We start from the raw sequence: 18,299 nt of genomic DNA on the forward strand, positions 1-18,299 counted from the left end.
ATGCAAAGTCTATGGAGCATCTGCTGTCAACATAAGTACAGTTAGTCGCAGGGCACGGAGGGTGAGGTCATTGAAAGGCAGTTCAGCAGAGCTCCATGATTTGCTGAGGTTGGGGGACACCATTCATGGCTGTCACACCAGTCATGTGGCAGTGAGCTGTCATTTGTGAGGAGAGACGCATTACGACTCAGCAGTTGGTGCTGCATCTGTCAAATCAGCAACGGAAGTGTGGATGCAATTATCCAGACAGAGTTGAACAGTGTTATCCCATCCACCCTACAGCCCTGACCTAGACCCCTCGGACTTCTACTTGTTTGTGCCATTAAAGGATTCCACTCGTGGAAGACATGTTGAGGACAATGAGGTAGTGATTCACACAGTGAAGCACTGGCTCCGCCACCAGGACAAGGTTTGGTATTGACAGGGCATACACACTGTTTTTTTGAGCTGGAGGAAGGCCGCAGAAAGGGATGGAGATTATGTGGAAAAATATGGTGTGTAGATAAAACAGCATTCTTTCGTGTGTGTAATTCTCATTATGTTCAATAAAGAATTGCTGAAGAAAAAAAATGTGGTACATTACTTTCTGGGCAACCCTCGTAGTATCGGATGATCCAATAAGAGGAGCAAATACAAATTTCTGAGAAATGTTTTAATATTCAAAATCTAGTGAGACTTTTGATAATGTAATACATTCATATTAAAGCATAATTGTGTATGGTGGATAAAATTTGGAACCTTGTGTGTGTCATACCTGCCAACTTTTGAAAAGGGCTATCAGTAAAACTCACATGCGACAAAAAGAATCTAACAATATTTGATATGTCCCGGCTTGATGAAAATAATAATACTTCTGGGCTACAAAATACAGTAATTCATGCTTCAAACAGGACCCTCAATGAAATCACATCTTCTTACATCATAGGCCAAAGATTTGTACATGAACATAACAATCAAGAAGAAATCCATGTTAAACAGCAGCAGGCATGGTGAATATTGGTTTGGAACATACATAACAGACTTCCTTGATAAATTAAGCAGATATGCGACAATTGAAAAAAAGCTTTACACAATAAAATTTGTTTAACGTAACACAGGCAAGAAGTAATGTAACATTCACTGCAAATCGCATGCTAGTTTGACTTCATAGTTGTGGCCTTTTTAAGAAGATGTTTTGTCATAATAGGGACCAGAACCCTTGGCCTTCAAAATAGAAATTGACTTCAGAGATTCATAGGACATTGATCTGAACTCTGTTCTATTTTGCTTCACAAGGCTGAAAACACATCCACACACTGCATTGCTATATGTTATGGTGAGAATAGAGAGCATTACTCTAGAAATTCATTTATACTTAAGAAGTCCTTCGGCTCCATGAATTCTTGATACTTGTGCCCAACTGGAATCACTTTCAGATCTTTATTTGCAGCGAAGGTGTCATCTACTTGAAGAACTGTGAACTGCCTCTGAAGCTGATTCACAACATCATCTGTAGTTTCATTCTCTTCCTTTCATAACATGATAGGAGATTTTTTCAAGAAAAAATGAATGGAAGAAAACTGTGCATCTTCAATTTTGTCTAGCAACTTGAGCATGCTTTAACACATCATCCTTAAGTGGAAAATTTTTGACGATTTAGTCACAAGCAGTATAAGAGTAGTATCTCACTGATGAAAAGAAAAGGGGTTCATCTGTATCCTGGAGATCATTCACTATGTTCGAAGTCTGAATGCCAATAACTAACTAATCATCACTTGTTTGATTTTGAATCAAGTTCTACTCAACTTCAAGCAATGAGGAGTTTTTGAGAAGATTGGTCTTAAAATATGTGAACAGTTGCTTTTTCAAACCCATTAGAAGTTCTAATAAAAAGTGAAGTTGTGGAAAGAAGTCTGAATGGCAATGTTCAGTTTGTCAAATACAGGAAGAATCACATGAAGAGGAGTGCAAAAGGCCTTGTTCAAGTTTGAGGACAGGATAAAATTCAATTTTTCCTCACTTGTTGTAGCAGAAGTCTTTGCTTTTTACAGTGGGTTTGTCACATTTGGAAGAATGTGCTATTCTTTTAGGGGATGTGTAGTAGTAGAATCAAGAATATTTCTTCTTCTGATGCTCTTTGGATGCACTTTGTTCAACTCTAGGTATTCTGAAAGATGTCAACCTTTTGGAAATGTTTTGGGCACATAATGTTACTTCCTCCTTGAAAAAAGAAAGACAAGGATCCCACTGGTCTAGTAGTCTGCCTACAGATAACCACCTAGTACATACATGCTTCAGAATTTTCTTTGCCTCTTTATTGTGCAAGTTCTGACATTTCTGAAAGTGTTCTTTTCTTTTGACACTCTTCTCTAAGAAATAAAATATATCAACAAGGATCTCATACACCTTCAGCGGTAATCTTCCAGCTACTAGGTTAATCAGGTGGCAAAGACAACCTATGATTGCAATATCTTGTTGAACTTCCTTCAGAACTTCTGGAACCCCATTTTTATGTCCTACAATAACAGGAGCATTGTCAGTGCAGAAAGCCACACAGGTTTCCTACGTTTCACCCTGCTGGTTCCCCATCTAATGCTGGTGTGGATAGCACAGTGTTTACTACTTTTCCCAATAGAATATCATAGAATGTGACAACAGGATACAACTTAGCATTCTTATCATTGCTTTCACCTGCTGCCAAAGGAAATGGTCCATTCTGAAAGCAATTTCAGATGATGCATTTTTTGCCACTTTACTTAAAATGCATGGGGTTTTTGTGCAGCCACAGCTACATTTATTTGCAACTTCTGATGTGGAAAACATCATCTTAAATACAGCACCAGTCAGTCGGACTTAAAAGGGTGCATTGTGTTCCACCAAAAAGGAAGAAAACAGACACTCAGCCGTCATTATGTCACTGTCAACATTTTCAGACTTCACAAGGAAGGTGTTGATTTTCTTATTACCTTTCTTTGATTTAACATAAATTATGTGTTTACCGCACTTCAGATTATTACATAAATCTTTTCTTCCACCATGTGCAACATTAATATCACTCTCACACACCATGCAGAAGGCAAATTTTTCTCCCTTTATTCTTTAAATGCCTGGAAGTGCTGTTTCGTGTTGGATTTATTTATGAATCCTACATCAGGAATACAGTGTATGAAAACGTTCAAGAACAAATGTCATGAAACATCGAAAGGAACCTGGATCACTGAATATCACATAAATTGTAAAATAAACACTCAGGGCAGTCAAACACTTTATCGAAAAATGTCTAAGCACACAAAGTCATAATCCATTAAATGAACACATCAGCCTCGTGAACAACGAATGTGTACGCGGTAAACACACACACACACACACACACACACACACACACACACACACACACACACACACACACGAAACAAATGTAATTACATGGCCAAAGAATATTGGTTAAATCACAACAAGCGTCTGGAACAAATACTTTGCAGATCAGAGACTGCTTACATGTAAGATTCACATGGAAGAACTGTTATCCCGGCTTTAAATTCGATTCCAATGAGGACACGAACATCACAAGGTTAAAAATACCAATCATATCAAAGAATGAGTTATCAACTGCCTAAACTTGCCTTTGGCCCTCGCAAACAATCGACTGTCTGGAAGTGGGGCAATTATCGAATGTTAAGGTTTCAAATTTTTGTCCGCAAAGTCATAAAATGACACCATCCACATGTAAAACTGTAAAATGCTGCAATTTCTGTAAATTTTATGGGTAAACCGTAAAAGTTGGCAGGTTTACATGTGTGCATTGATCTGACATGTAGAAGAAAAAGATGAAGTTAGCTTGCTTTCATAAGAAACTTTCAAACATGTGCATACAGCAAAATCCAAAATTGAAAGAAAAACTACTTAGTTCCTCCACATATGTACAAAGCATCACTTACACTCTTGATTTAATACAGAATGCTGAGACATCCTGTGGAGGGTTTGAATTGGGAGATAGTACCATCAATCTTTGTGCCATAATTACTGTTATAAGATGAAAATTTTTTAACAGCTGTAACACCAAAGTTACAAATAAATGTGAAATTGCAAAATACAAATTCATAGGGGAAATAATAAATAAATTTCAAGTCCTAGTTTTCTCTCTACACATTAACTCATTTTACCAACACAAATCTAAGGTCCACGTTCCTCAACACACTGACGTGATCCCTTCACTGAGTGTATTGCCAAAATGGAGTGCAAAAGCCAACTACATACAATTATTTATTAATGAATAATGACATACGAACTTACAAGAACAAGGCAAGAATCGACAAGGCAGAAAGTACCAGAACGCCCTATTCCAGCTGAGCAATGCACAACTGGTGGCCCTACATTCTGGTCCAGTGCACCACTCTGTCGAACTACAGTCAGGAAATTTAGGAATGCTGTTGGGCTCTCTGGCACGCCAAAGTCGGGCCATGTAGTATAATGGAACTGTAGAATCTGCCGGCTCTCTCCAGTCACTTCATCTATCAACCTGGAAAATGAGTTATCTATGAAACTGAACCTTATTAAATTACATCTGTGTACAAAATATGTTACAAAATGTCAGCATAATTATTTTATGTGGGGAGGGAGGGAGGGGGATGAAAGAGAGAGAGAGAAAGAGAGAGAGAGAGAGAGAGAGAGACTGGCAAAAGTAGTGAAAATTTAAGTGAGTCAATCTGGCACTCGGAATGTTTGACATACTGCAGCAAGGATATAAACACAATTCGAGATGGGTACCTGTACATTTATGTTCGTATACCTTAGGTTTGTAAGTAGTCATGATAACAGTAGTTATTTGTTGACTTAGTGTTCGATCTTTTTCTGACTATCTGACACTCAATACCAAAGTTTTGTGCGTTGCAACTGTCACACTGTAAAACCAGTCCCATGCCTGCATCCGACTACAAATTCCTCCAGTCCTAGTGGTACACCATTAATGGCACAGCAACCTGGGAACTGTTCGTGTTGTTTTATCAACTGATACGGATTCATTGCATAATGTGATGAGTATCTTCAAACTGGCACCACACACCAATGGACAGGAAAAAATGTCAGTCACTGGGATGTCCAGATCTAGTTACTTAACAAGCTTGACAGGATGACATGACAAACTTGAGAGGTTGCTACACCAGATGAGCCATTTTGATTCTCCTACTCAGTACCACTTCCTCCAAAAGCCACAACCCACCATCCTCCTGGATTTAACCTACTCATTCCTCCACTGCTTCATATATACAACCATCTATTCTTCTTTTTCTCCTTTTCCCCCTTCCCTTTTTTCTGTTTTTTAACTGGATTATTCTTTCCACTTTTTAGATTCCTCCCCCCCCCCCCCCCCCCCCTTTTCCCCAACTTCTCTCTTTTCCACAGCCCCTCAACTGAAGTTGGTGCAATGTTTACAAGTGCACTGTCTTTCAGCATACATTCCGATGCCTTCTTTTACTTCATCGTTGTGTCTGTTCCCCCTCATAGTGGGTAGGCCTCTCTCAAGCCTGAGGTCAAAGTGACCTGACCCCTCCAAATCTCTCCCAACTAATTCCTCTCTTCCAGTGAAGAAAGAACTTATTGCTCCAAACACTTTGAATGCTTTGTTTCTACTGCCAATATTGGGAGTTCTGTCTCCTGCTCACCGGTGTGAGATCCGTACCAGATAGGGTTGATAGAAGAGATGGAGAAGATCCAATGGAGAGCAGCACGCTTCGTTACAGGATCATTTAGTGATCATGAAAGCATTATGGAGATGATGGATGCTCCAGTGGAAGACTCTGCAAGAGAGACACTTAGTAGCTTTAGTACGGGCTTTTGTTGAAGTTTCAAGAACATACCTTCACTGAGGAGTCAAGCAGTATATTTCTCCCTCCTATTTATATCTTGCGAAGATACCATGAGGATAAAATGAGAGAGATTAGAGCCCACACAGAGGCATACCGACAAGCTTTCTTTCCACGAACAATACGAGATTGGAATAGGAGGGAGAACCGATAGGTACTCAAGGTACCTTCCCCCACACACAGTCAGGTGGCTTGCGGAGTATGGATACAGATGTAATTAGTTGTGATACATATACGAGGGCCGTTCAGAAAGTAACCTCCGGTTGATTTAAAAAAATACACCAAGTTAAATAAAAATATTTTAATATATACATCTTACAACTACATCTTTGCACTATTTTTCTACATAGTCTCCATAGCGATTGAGGCACTTATCGTATCTCTTCACAAGCTTTGAAATTCCTTCTGCATAAAAATCACCCGCTTGTGCCTGGAGCCAGCCTGTGACCGCATCGTTGAGCTCTTCGTCACCATCAAACCGCTGTGACCCGAGCCATTTCTTCAAATGCATGAAGAGGTGATAATCACTTGGCGCCAGGTCTGGGCTGTAAGGTGGATGGTTGATAACGTCCCACTTGAAGGACTCAAGAAGGGCCGTTGTTCTGCGAGCAGAGTGAGGACGGGCGTTATCGTGCAAAAAAACGATACAGGAAGTCAGCATACCACGGCGTTTGTTCTGTATAGCCCGTCTTAACTTTTTTATTGTTTCACAGTACACGTCTTGATTAATGGTTGTACCACGTTCCATGAATTCAACCAACACCCCCCCTTTGGCATCCCAAAACACCGTTGCCATCAGTTTTCTGGCAGAAAAATCTTGCGAGGGTTTTCTTGGTTTGGTAGGCGAATTTGAATGTGCCCACATCTTTGATTGTTCTTTTGTCTCAGGGTTCACGTACTTAATCCAGGTTTCGTCACCGGTCACGATTCTGTTTAACAATGGTTCTCCTTCGTCCTCATAACGTGACAGAAAGTCTAATGCAGAGGCCATTCTTTGAGTTTTGTGGTGGTCGGTAAGAATTTTGGGCACCCATCGTGCACAGAACTTACGGTAACCCAATCTTGCTGTCACTATCTCGTACAAGAGAGTCTTAGAAATCTGTGGAAAACCAGTAGACAACTCCGACATTGAGAAACGTCTATTTTCACGAACTTTTGCATCAACTGTCTGAACGAGTTCGTCAGTCACCAATGATGGTCTACCACTCCTCTCTTCATCATGAACGTTTTCTCGTCCACTTTTAAATAAACGTACCCATTCACGGACAACTCCTTCACTCATAACTCTTGGTCCGTACACGGCACAAAGCTCACGATGAATAGCTGCTGCAGAATATCCTTTGGCTGTAAAAAACCTTATGACAGCACCCACTTCACATTTGGCGGGGTTTTCTATTGCAGCACACATTTCAAACTGCCACAAAAACTAAACTAGCGCAGGTACGACGTTCAGTCGACCACGGCTTGATGCCGACTGACCTGTAGAGTGCGTGAACGCACAGATGGCGTCGCTACTCCCCCCACAACCCGCACTGTGACCAATCGGAGGTTACTTTCTGAACCGCCCTCATACTTCATATAAAGTGGATAGTTGTTAAATTACTTGATGTCAGTATTCAAGCAGTGGGTGAACAAGTGTACTGTAACCTACTTCCTTTGTTTTCAGACTGCATTTCCTTAGGATTCTTCCAATGAATCTCAGTCTGGCATCTGCTTTACCAATGATTAATTTTAAAAGGTCATTCCATTTTAAATCACTCCTAATGCCAACTCCCAGATAATTTATGGAATTAACTGCTTCCAGTTGCTGACCTGCTATATTGTAGCTAAATGATAAAGGATCTTTCTTTCTATGTATTTGCAGCACATTACACTTGTCTACAATGAGATTCAATTGCCATTCCCTGCACCATGCTAATTCGTTTGCAGATCCTCCTGCATTTCAGTACAATTTTCCATTGTTACAATATCTCGATATACTACAGCATCATCCGCAAAAAGCCTCGGTTAACTTTCGATGTTATCCACAAGGTCATTTATATATAGTGTGAATAGCAATGGTCCTACGACACTCCCCTGCGGCACACCCAGTCACTCTTACTTTGGAATACTTCTTTCCATTGAGAATGCCATGCTGCATTCAGTTATCCGGGAACTCTTCAATCCAGTCACACAATTGGTCTGATAGCCCATATGCTCTTACCTTGTTCATTAAATGACTGTAAGGAACTGTATCAAACGCCTTGCGGAAGTCAAGAAACACGGCATCTACCTGGGAACCCGTGTCTATGGCCCTCTGAGTCTCGTGGAAGAATAGCGCGAGCTGGGTTCCACAAGATCGTCTTTTTCAAAACCCATGCTGATTCCTACAGAGTAGATTTCTAGTCTCCACAGAAGCCATACTCTAACATAATACGTGTTCCAAAATTCTACAGCTGATCGATGTTAGAGATATAGGTCTATAGTTCTGCACATCTGTTTGACATCCCTTCTTGAAAACTGGGATGACCTGTGCCCTTTTCCAATATTTTGGAACGCTGTGCTCTTCTAGAGACCTACGGTGCACCACTGCAAGAAAATTTATTGTTAACAGTTGATCAAGATGTACAATGTGCTGCATTCCAATATAATAAACCCCAACCTGCATCTCATCACATGTGATAGAATGTTAAATTTGGCACAGAGAATTTTGTTAGAGAAAATATGAACTTGGGTCCATCACATGTCCAGATATAAAAAGCTTTCAGCAATGAATAAGCAACAGATAAGTCATTTTTATCCTACAACATTATACATTAGCTTAAGAAAAAGGCATCTTAGATCTCAAGGACATATCTCTGAAATGTTTGTACATCATTACTGATGAGTATGGAATTTTTACAGTAAAAAGTGAATGAGCCAGCAGTCAGATGTTGAGTGTCAAGAAATTCACAAGCAGACAAACCACATGTAGGGAGAAATTTACACACAGTAAAGGAGGGTGGAGGAAATGCAGGCAAGTTTGAATTTAATATTCCACCAATACCAAGGTCATTGGAAATTGGAAACTATGAGAAAAAATAGGGAAATAATCAACCATGGACTCATTTAACAAATCATCCTGTTATCCACCTAAAGTCATTTAGTGAAACAACAGAACATTTATGGAGAGCTGGAAGGCTAATTCCACTTGTTTTATCCAAATAAGAGAAAAGTGACTTAAAACTGCTCTAACTCCTCAGCAGGGTACACTCAGGTCATATTAGTAGCTGAACATGAGGATAAGTGGAAGGGTCATAGAAAACAGACTTGAGCCATTCAGCACACAGTGTAGGGACATTTGTTGCCAGTAGTAGACAGCTCACCACAAAGTGTTCATGAGAAATGATCATTCTCTTTACTGCTTTCAAAGTAAATACTAATACTAAATACTGATTCATGGGAAACTACTATTTTTAAAGTGAATACTATTTATGTAGATAGCACAAACAAATGGAAGCTTTTAGAACCAGAGATCTCTTTACCTAGCAAAAGATATGAACTGCCTGTAGGAAACAGGGCTGCTACAAGAATTACATTGGAGAAGTCACTGTGCAAATGAGATACAATGCTGAGAGGTAAAACTAACATTGTATTAAAATGGAAAGTCCAGGATGGAATGTGACAGAATTAGAGAAGGATAGTTGCTACTCACCATACAGTGGAGACACTGAGTTGCAGATAGACACAACAAAAAGATGGTCACAAAATGAGGTTTCGGCCAACAAGGCCTTTGTCGAAAATAGACAACAGACACATGTGCGTGTGCATATGCACAGTCTCTGGCAGCTGAAGCCAGACTACGAGCAGCAGCACACGCACGATGGAAGAGGCAACCAGGTGGGAGTACGAGGAGGCTGGGGGTGGAGAGGGAGAGGAATAGCAGGATGGAGAGGGAGAGGAATAGCAGGATGGAGAGGGAGAGGAATAGCAGGATGGAGAGGGAGAGGAATAGCAGGATGGGGTGGGAGAGGAATAGCAGGATGGGGTGGGAGACAGTAAAATGCAGCTAGTGGAAATGCATTGGGATGAAGTGGAGAATGGGTAGGGCAGCCAGGTGCAGTCGGGAGGTTAGACTGAGGACAGAGGAAAGGGGGAGAGGGAGTAGTAGAAAAGGAGAGGATCAATTAAAGCTCATTTTATGACTGTGCCTATGTGCAACTCATCTTCGCTATATGGCGAGTACGAAATATCCTTTTCTAATATTGTTCCAGTGTATTCACAATGTCATAAGTTTGTGAACCAAATCAGTTCCAGCAGTTGTTAAAATTATTTTACTGGATGTCCAAGTCTCTTGCTGCTGTTAGACATGCTGTCACCAGGGAAATACAGGTTTTCCTGTATTCAATTAATTGTAGTTCAAGATGATGATCACACAAACAGGGGAAGTGTTTGGAAAAACTAAATGTTAATCAATGTAGTGTGGTAAAATCCAAACTGCCTACCTCAGAACTCTTGTTGTATAGTATGAGGCTTCAGTCTCTGAGACAAACTCTACAACAAGGCCAACATCTTTCAATTCCAGTCTCTCATCCACACCTGGTTTTGTACCTGAAGGCCAGTACTGATGACATTTAACCTGAAAATAATTTCAGCAGCATTAATAATATTAAACTTCACACTGCAGTGGATATACACAGTGCCAAACCCTTAGAAACAACCTTATATAGATGGTAGAGGATGCTTAACTGAGTATTCTGACATAAAATATTTGTTGACACAACAACTTACACTCACAACAACAACTTACACTCACAACAACAACTTACACTCACAACAACAACTTACACTCACAACAACAACTTACACTCACAACAACAACTTACACTCACAACAACAACTTACACTCACAACAACAACTTACACTCACAACAACAACTTACACTCACAACAACAACTTACACTCACAACAACAACTTACACTCACAACAACAACTTACACTCACAACAACAACTTACACTCACAACAACAACTTACACTCACAACAACAACTTACACTCACAACAACAACTTACACTCACAACAACAACTTACACTCACAACAACAACTTACACTCACAACAACAACTTACACTCACAACAACAACTTACACTCACAACAACAACTTACACTCACAACAACAACTTACACTCACAACAACAACTTACACTCACAACAACAACTTAAGAGGCCCCCACACACTCAATAATATTTATTGCAAAATACTGAGTACTGCACAATAATACTGTTGTCTGAGAGTGGTACTGACGATTTGCATAATATATTGAAGGAGACTGCAGAGCCTTAAAAATGTTGACAGACAATATGCTGTACCATTTAAGGGTGATATTATGCAATATGCAACAGATTCTGCTCAGATCTCATGATCCGCAGACATGCAAACAATCGATATAGCGATGCCATATTAATGGGAATACATCAGTGAAACAAATGGATAGAGTCATCTGATGAAGTGCATTCAGGGGAGTAGTTTGATTACATATTTAATACTTATTCAGTAATTATCTGTAGAAGTATTTGACATAGTTATTTAAGTGCATAGAAATAACACTGCAATTGGTTACATGCATATTTCGGAAGCTACTATTATTTATTGCAGCAATACATAACAGCACTACTTGCATATACTCAACAGTGATGTTTCTTACTCTTTTCAGGTTTATAAATTGTCTCCAATATCACGGAAAGTGAAATCCAACAAATATATGAACAGTATTTTTCCTGAGTACATAAGGCATAACGAAGTTCATCAACTTGTTGAAAGATTCCTCTTCTGACCTTAAAGTCTTTCGACAGATATCTGGCTCTGCTGCAGATTCTCTAAGCATGTCAATATGGCTGGTGTAGAATGCCTTCTGAGCGACTTTTTTTGCCCGTTCCTAATTCCTCTTGCTTTCCTTTTTGCAGCACAACGTGACTGCAATCACAACACATGGGGAGTTCTACATCATCAAGCACTGATGTGTTTGCTACGAAGGCAAAGCTCTAACAGACATGTTACGCTATAATATTGAGCCATTATTGGCCTTGCACTTTTGCACAGTATATTAACACAACTTTATTGTGCAATAAATACTGAGTGTATGATGGACCCTTTAAATGTAGAGAAACAGTTAGAAGCAGTGACCATCAGTCTCAATGTATGCGCCACAATGTAATATACTGAGAGTCTTACACTACTGATTCAAACTCATTCTGTCTCAATGCTTGTGAACTTTGTTTACAACAGATATTATCACTGTTCTGAAAGTGCGCAAATCATGGGCAAGTTACTGATGAATCTTCTCTTGCACAATACATCACCATCTCCTCAGGTTCAGCTTCATGAACAATTTTCTCACAAGATGTAATCACACTTTACTTTTTAAGACGACAATGATAAATTTGTAAAAACATGAAAGAGATGTAAAAACAAACAAACAAACACACACACACACACACACACACACACACACACACACACACACAAGCAAGCAAGCAAATCTATGGCCAGTGCTTTGTAGCTTTAACAACCAGTTTTCTGTAGATGACAACCAGCAAAAAGTAAATTGACATAAACTCTGAGGAAACATCAGATGTTTGTGTATAGTTTCTCAAGGTAATGACACCAACATTGCTGAAGCAATCACTTCACTGATAATGGAAAAGAAAGTACTCTATCGAGTACATTATGTGATAAAAAGTATCTGGACACCCCAAAAAACATACGCTTTTCATTTAGGTGCATTGTGCTGCCATCTACTGCCAGGTACACCATATCAACGACCTCAGTAGTCATTAGACATCATAAGAGAGCAGAATGGGTTGCTCCGCCGAACTCACGGACTTTGAATGTGGTCAGGTGATACGGTGTCACTTGGGTCACATGTCTGTACACAAGATTTCCACACTCCTTAACATCCCTAGGTCCACTGTTTCTAATGTGACAGTAAAGTGGAAATGTGAAGGGACACGTACAGCACAAAAGTGTACAGGGCGACCTCGTCTGTTGACTGACAGAGATCGCCAACAGTTGAAGAGGGCTGTAATGTGTAACAGACCGGTATCTGTCCAGACCATCACACAGGAATTGTAAACTGTGTTGGGATCCACTGCAAATATATGACAGTTAGGCAGGAGATGATATAAAACTTGGATTTTATGGTTGTGCGGCTGCTTATAAGCCACACATCACAATAGTAAATGCCAAACGACACCTCGCTTGGTGTAAGGAGAGTAAACATTGGACAGTTTAACATCGCAAAAATGTTGTGTGGAGTGACAAATCACGGTACACAATGTGGCGATCCAATGGCAGGGTGTGGCAAATGTCTGGTGAACGTCATCTGCCCGCGTGTGTAGTGCCAATAGTAAAATTCGGAGGCGGTGGTGTTATGGTGCGGTAGTTTTCTTCATGGAGGGGGTCTGCAGCCCTTGTTTTGCGTGGTACTACCACAGCACAGGCCTACATTGATGTTTTAGCAACCTTCTTGCTTCCCACCGTTGAAGAGCAATTCGGGGATGGCGACTGCATCATTCAACATGACTGAGCACCTGTTCATATTGCATGGCGAAGTGGTTACACGACAATAACATCCCTGTAATGGACTGGCCTGCACAGAGTCATGACCTGAGTCCTATAGAACATCTTTGGGATGTTTTGGAACGCTAAGCTGTAAAAGGCTAAGGGTGAGCCAATACCATATTTAATTCCAGCATTATCGATGTAGTGCACTGCAAACTTTTAGGTCATTTTCAGGCAGGTGTTCGGATACTTTTGATCACATGGTGTATATAGCTTTGCTGCAAGTTTCAGGCTGGTTTAATGTACTACACTTCACAGTAAATGAAAAGCTGCATTCTACACAGTAAACAGTAACAAGCCTTAATTAAAACATTTATTTTTAAAATTTGAATTATCTGCTACTTAAAGGGAAATATAGAAATCACAAGTAAACAAATGTTTTTATGTTATATTCGTGTGCCAATATACTATTTGTTTTCAAGCTCCAGGTTATCTTTCAGTAGCAAACAGTAAGTATATAACAAGAAAATGTTTTACAATGTGTGTTTCCCCTCTTACTTTCATGGTCATCATTATAAAGGAGTTTAAAGTAAATGCTTTCGAATCGATTTTAAGGCTCAGGATGTCGCTGTTGCAAAGAGAAAATCACTGAATTATAGTCTGTACCTCATTTTATTTTTCGTTACTGTCACTACAACATTACAGACTTTGAGCAGTTCAGTTCAGTAAGTAAATCCACTTTTGAGCTCACAGCTTTCAATCACTTCCTTGTTAACTTAGGAAATCTATGACTAAGTCTGCTAAAACACTTTTGCTTAGCAATCAAAGTCTGAAAAGATACTGTAAATTGTCTGAGCAATTGAAATCACATATTTATCTATGGACATAAAAATGTGGAACATCAACGGGTAAATTCAAACGCTGTGTACAATATGATTTAGCTTTTATGCAGTGTGCAAGATGAGAAATGGGAAGGAACAGCTGTAGTTCAGTAAACATACAAGAAAGCAGCAATGAAGCCATAAACAAACATAAGGAGAGCAATGTGAGCAGCATTCAATGAAACTTTAAGTAAAATTCTGATGAATCCTGACAAACAGTCCAAAGGAATATTACCGTTACATAAAATTAACAGATGGATTAATGTAAGGGACAATCAAAAAGTTTCCAACTGAGGGCACTGCTGCAGTGTTTATGCAATGTAGTGCAATTCTGATGCACATATATAAGCACCGGCATGTAGCCAAGGGATTAGCGAGGCATTCACGTCTTTCTGCATGAATTAAACGTGGGAACATGAACTACGATGACATCATTAACAAATGTGTCCAATAAGACAAATGTGCCACTGTTAATTTATTTTTTTTTTGCTGCTGAAGGACATAGATCGGTAGACATCTATCAAAGAATGAAGAATGCGTATGATGGCAGCACGTCTGTCTAAAACCACCATTGGGGAATGATGCCCTACGTTCTGTGCTGGTCCCAATTTGACACAAGATACTGACTTATGTGGGACACCAGCCTCATAATTCAGAAGTTAGCCAACTCTCATACAAGACCCTGTACCATCCGCCCTACAGTCCTGATCTCTTCTGACGTGATTATCACACCTTCGGTCCCTTAAAATGGCCTCAAATGGCTTACAATTCCTGTCGAATGAGGATGTGCAGAAGGCAGTTACAGACGTCTTCACACAGCAAAACACTGTTTTACCAAACGAGCATCTTCAGCCTGGTGCATCTATCGGTGGGTCACGCCGCTGTGCTTATGGTGATTCTGCCCAATTAGCATACCGATTCTGGACTGTACCACCTTCAAACAGAAACTTTCTGATTGCCCCTCAAATCATCTGTCTGGTCATTCATCAATTCCATCAGTATTGAAACAGAAGACAACAAACAATAGGCCAAAATACAACATTCAGTCTTCTGAAACCGTTTCACACCAGTAAGTTTTAGTACAGTTCTTCCTCTGAATTGTTGCATGAACATTAAAATAGCATGTGTTGGGATAAGTACTCACAGAACGGAAAAGCAGTTAAGTTTGCTCAACAAAATAAAAGACATTTGGACCTGTACTGTTCTGTGTAGATAATGTGAAAGATCTTTCTTCCCTTTAGCAGTAGTTTATCATAGGTCACTCAAGTACGTAAGGGTTCTAAGCGATTGGAAAAAAGGTGCAGGCCAATAGTATTTACACAGAGGGTCACTGGAAAGATGTAGGGTTAAGACATTGATGTCAATCGGTTTCAGAATCTGGTACCATTTTATGCTTATATATTACAAGCTTTTGGAGAGCAAAAATTTCTTTCATATGGTTCCACAGGGATTCGACTAACAGAAATCTTATGAAATTCAACTTGTCCTTGAGATCCAAAAGGCCACAGTTAATTGTGTCATTGTCACATCCACTGACCAATGGAAGGCATTCAATACAGTCTGCACGGTTGCTTAGTGGAAAAAACACATTAATAAACATTAAATCAGCACTGTAACTGAACTGAGGAGTTTGTAGCAGTGTGAAATCCAGATGTCACCCGCAATGGGGCGAAATCAGGTGTAAAAGTAACTTCAGAAGTTGCCGAAAGTGTTATAGGGCTGTTGCTGTTCACAATATAAATGATCCAGTGGTTTACATTAGCAGTTTAATGAAGCTGTTCACGAATGATGCAATGCTGCAATGAAATGGAGGAAGAACTACAGACTATGAGTGACTGGTGCAGGGACTGGGAGTTCACCTCTGTGTAAACAGACATTACATACCAAGTTCAAATAGGTAAAAGAGCTATTACAGGTCCATTAAACATATTACTAGTTTTAGGAGGAGAAACTGCCAAGCAGATTCACTTTTTGAAGAATTCTAAGGAAATGTAACTTATCCACAAGAGAAGTGGCTTACAAAACCTTGAAGATACAAGGAAGTACGGTACACTTCATTACGGTTTTATTTAGTAAATGCGGGAGTGTCACAGAGACACTCCTCAAACTACATGAGAGGCGGTGTGTATCAATATGTGAGTTGCTGTTAGAATTCAGATACTGCATATTCTGAAATGAACCATGAAATGATCATGATGGGGAAAAAAATCAAAGAAATTAGAGCTCATGCAGAAATCTATCAGTCACCCTTCTTATGTATAATTCCCAAATGTAACAGGACAGCAAGGAGAAATAAAAGTGATACCAGAAGAATGCTCTTGCCACACATCGTGAGGTGGTTTACTGCTGAAAATACATCTAGATGACTATTTTCAAGTATGCAATCATCATCAAATCCAATGGATATAGTTATAAGCAGAATGTATCACTAAACTGTATGCAGAGCAGAACCTTTGATAGGATACAAAAGAAACAGTTAAAATCAAACAACAGGAACTCCAGGTAGGAATATCAACAATGTAGGAAAAGTAGCAATCTATCTTTCCCTAAATTTTTGGAACATAAGAGTTAATCAGTCGTATCCCTTAGGACCCCCCCACGAACCATGGACCTTGCCGTTGGTCGGGAGGCTTGCATGCATCAGCGATACAGACAGCCTAGCGTAGGTGCAACCATAAGGGAGTGGTATCTGTTGAGAGGCCGGACAAACGTGTGGTTCCTGAAGAGCGGCAGCAGCTTCTTCAGTGGCTGTGGCTGCAGGAGCAACAGTCTGGATGATTGACTGATCTGGCCTCTTAACACTAACCAAAACGGCCTTTCTGTGCTGGTACTGTGAACGGCTGAAAGCAACGGGAAACTACAGCCGTAATTTTACCCGAGGGCATGCAGCTTTATTGTATGGTTAAATGATGGTGGCGTCTTCTTGGGTAAAATATTCCGGAGGTAAAATAGTCCCCCATTTGGATCTCCGGGTGCGCACTTATCAGGAGGACATTGTTATCAGGAGAAAGAAAACGGGTGTTCTACGGATCGGAACGTGGAATGTCAGATCCCTTAATCGGGCAGGTTGTTGTTGTTGTCTTCAGTCCTGAGACTGGTTAATCGGGCAGGTAGGTTAGAAAATTTAAAAAGGGAAATGGATAAGTTAAAGTTAGATATAGTGGGAATTAGTGAAGTTCGGTGGCACGAGGAACAAGACTTCTGGTCAGTTGAATACAGGGTTATAAATACAAAATCAAATAGAGGTAATGCAGGAGTAGGTATAACAATGAATTTAAAAAAATAGGAGTGCAGGTAAGCTACTACAAACAGCATAGTGAACGCATTATTGGGGCCAAGATAGACATGAAGCTCACGCCTACTACAGTAGTACAAGTTTATACGCCAACTAGCTTCACAGATGACGAGGAGATGGTGAAGGGAGATGAAAATTTAACAATAATGGGTGACTGGAATTTGATAGTAGGAAAAGGAAGAGAATTGAACATGATCGGTGAATATGGATAGGGGGTAAGAAATGAAAGAGGAAGCCACCTGGTAGAATTTTCCATAGAGCATAACTTAATCATAGCTAACACTTGGTTCAAGAATCACAAATTAAGGTTGTATACATGGAAGAGGCCTGGATATACTGACAGGTTTCAGACAGATTATATAATGGTAAGACAGAGATTTAGGAACCAGGTTTTTAATTGTAAGCCATTTCCAGGGGCAGATGTGGTCTCTGACCACAATCTATTGGTTATGAACTGTAGATTAAATCTGAAGAACCTGCAAAAAGGTGGGAATTTAAGGGGATGGGATCTGAATAAACTGCAAAAACCAGAGGCTGTATAGAGTTTCAGGGAGAACATTAGGGAACGATTGACAGGAATGGGGGAAAGAAATACAGTAGAAGAATGGGTAGCTTTGAGGGATGAAATAGTGAAGGCAGCAGAGGATCAAGTAGGTAGAAAGACGAGGGCTAGTAGAAATCCTTGGGTAACAGAAGATATATTGAATTTAATTGACGAAAGGTGACAATATAAAAATGTAGTAAATGAAGTAGGCAAAA

The 18,299-nt window shown here is 39.9% G+C and overlaps 1 protein-coding gene across 5 annotated transcripts in view; it reads right to left on the reverse strand.

The window, feature by feature from the left end:
• The window catches only part of LOC126482374 (tyrosine-protein phosphatase non-receptor type 2-like), a 75,583-nt gene that overhangs the window by 39,191 nt on the left and 18,093 nt on the right, over window positions 1-18,299 (reverse strand). For all 5 annotated transcript variants that reach the window (XR_007587640.1, XM_050106468.1, XM_050106466.1 and 2 more), the window contains exons 4-5: window positions 10,304-10,437; window positions 4,273-4,498 (exon numbers count right to left, since the gene is read on the reverse strand). Coding sequence is in view for 4 of the 5 variants with exons in the window: in XM_050106468.1 (XP_049962425.1) it covers window positions 4,273-4,498; window positions 10,304-10,437 (360 nt within the window). In the remaining variant the exon portion in view is untranslated. The remainder of the gene's footprint in view (window positions 1-4,272; window positions 4,499-10,303; window positions 10,438-18,299) is intronic.

Source organism: Schistocerca serialis, chromosome 5, assembly GCF_023864345.2.
Source record: "Schistocerca serialis cubense isolate TAMUIC-IGC-003099 chromosome 5, iqSchSeri2.2, whole genome shotgun sequence".
NCBI classification, from domain to species: domain Eukaryota; kingdom Metazoa; phylum Arthropoda; class Insecta; order Orthoptera; family Acrididae; genus Schistocerca; species Schistocerca serialis.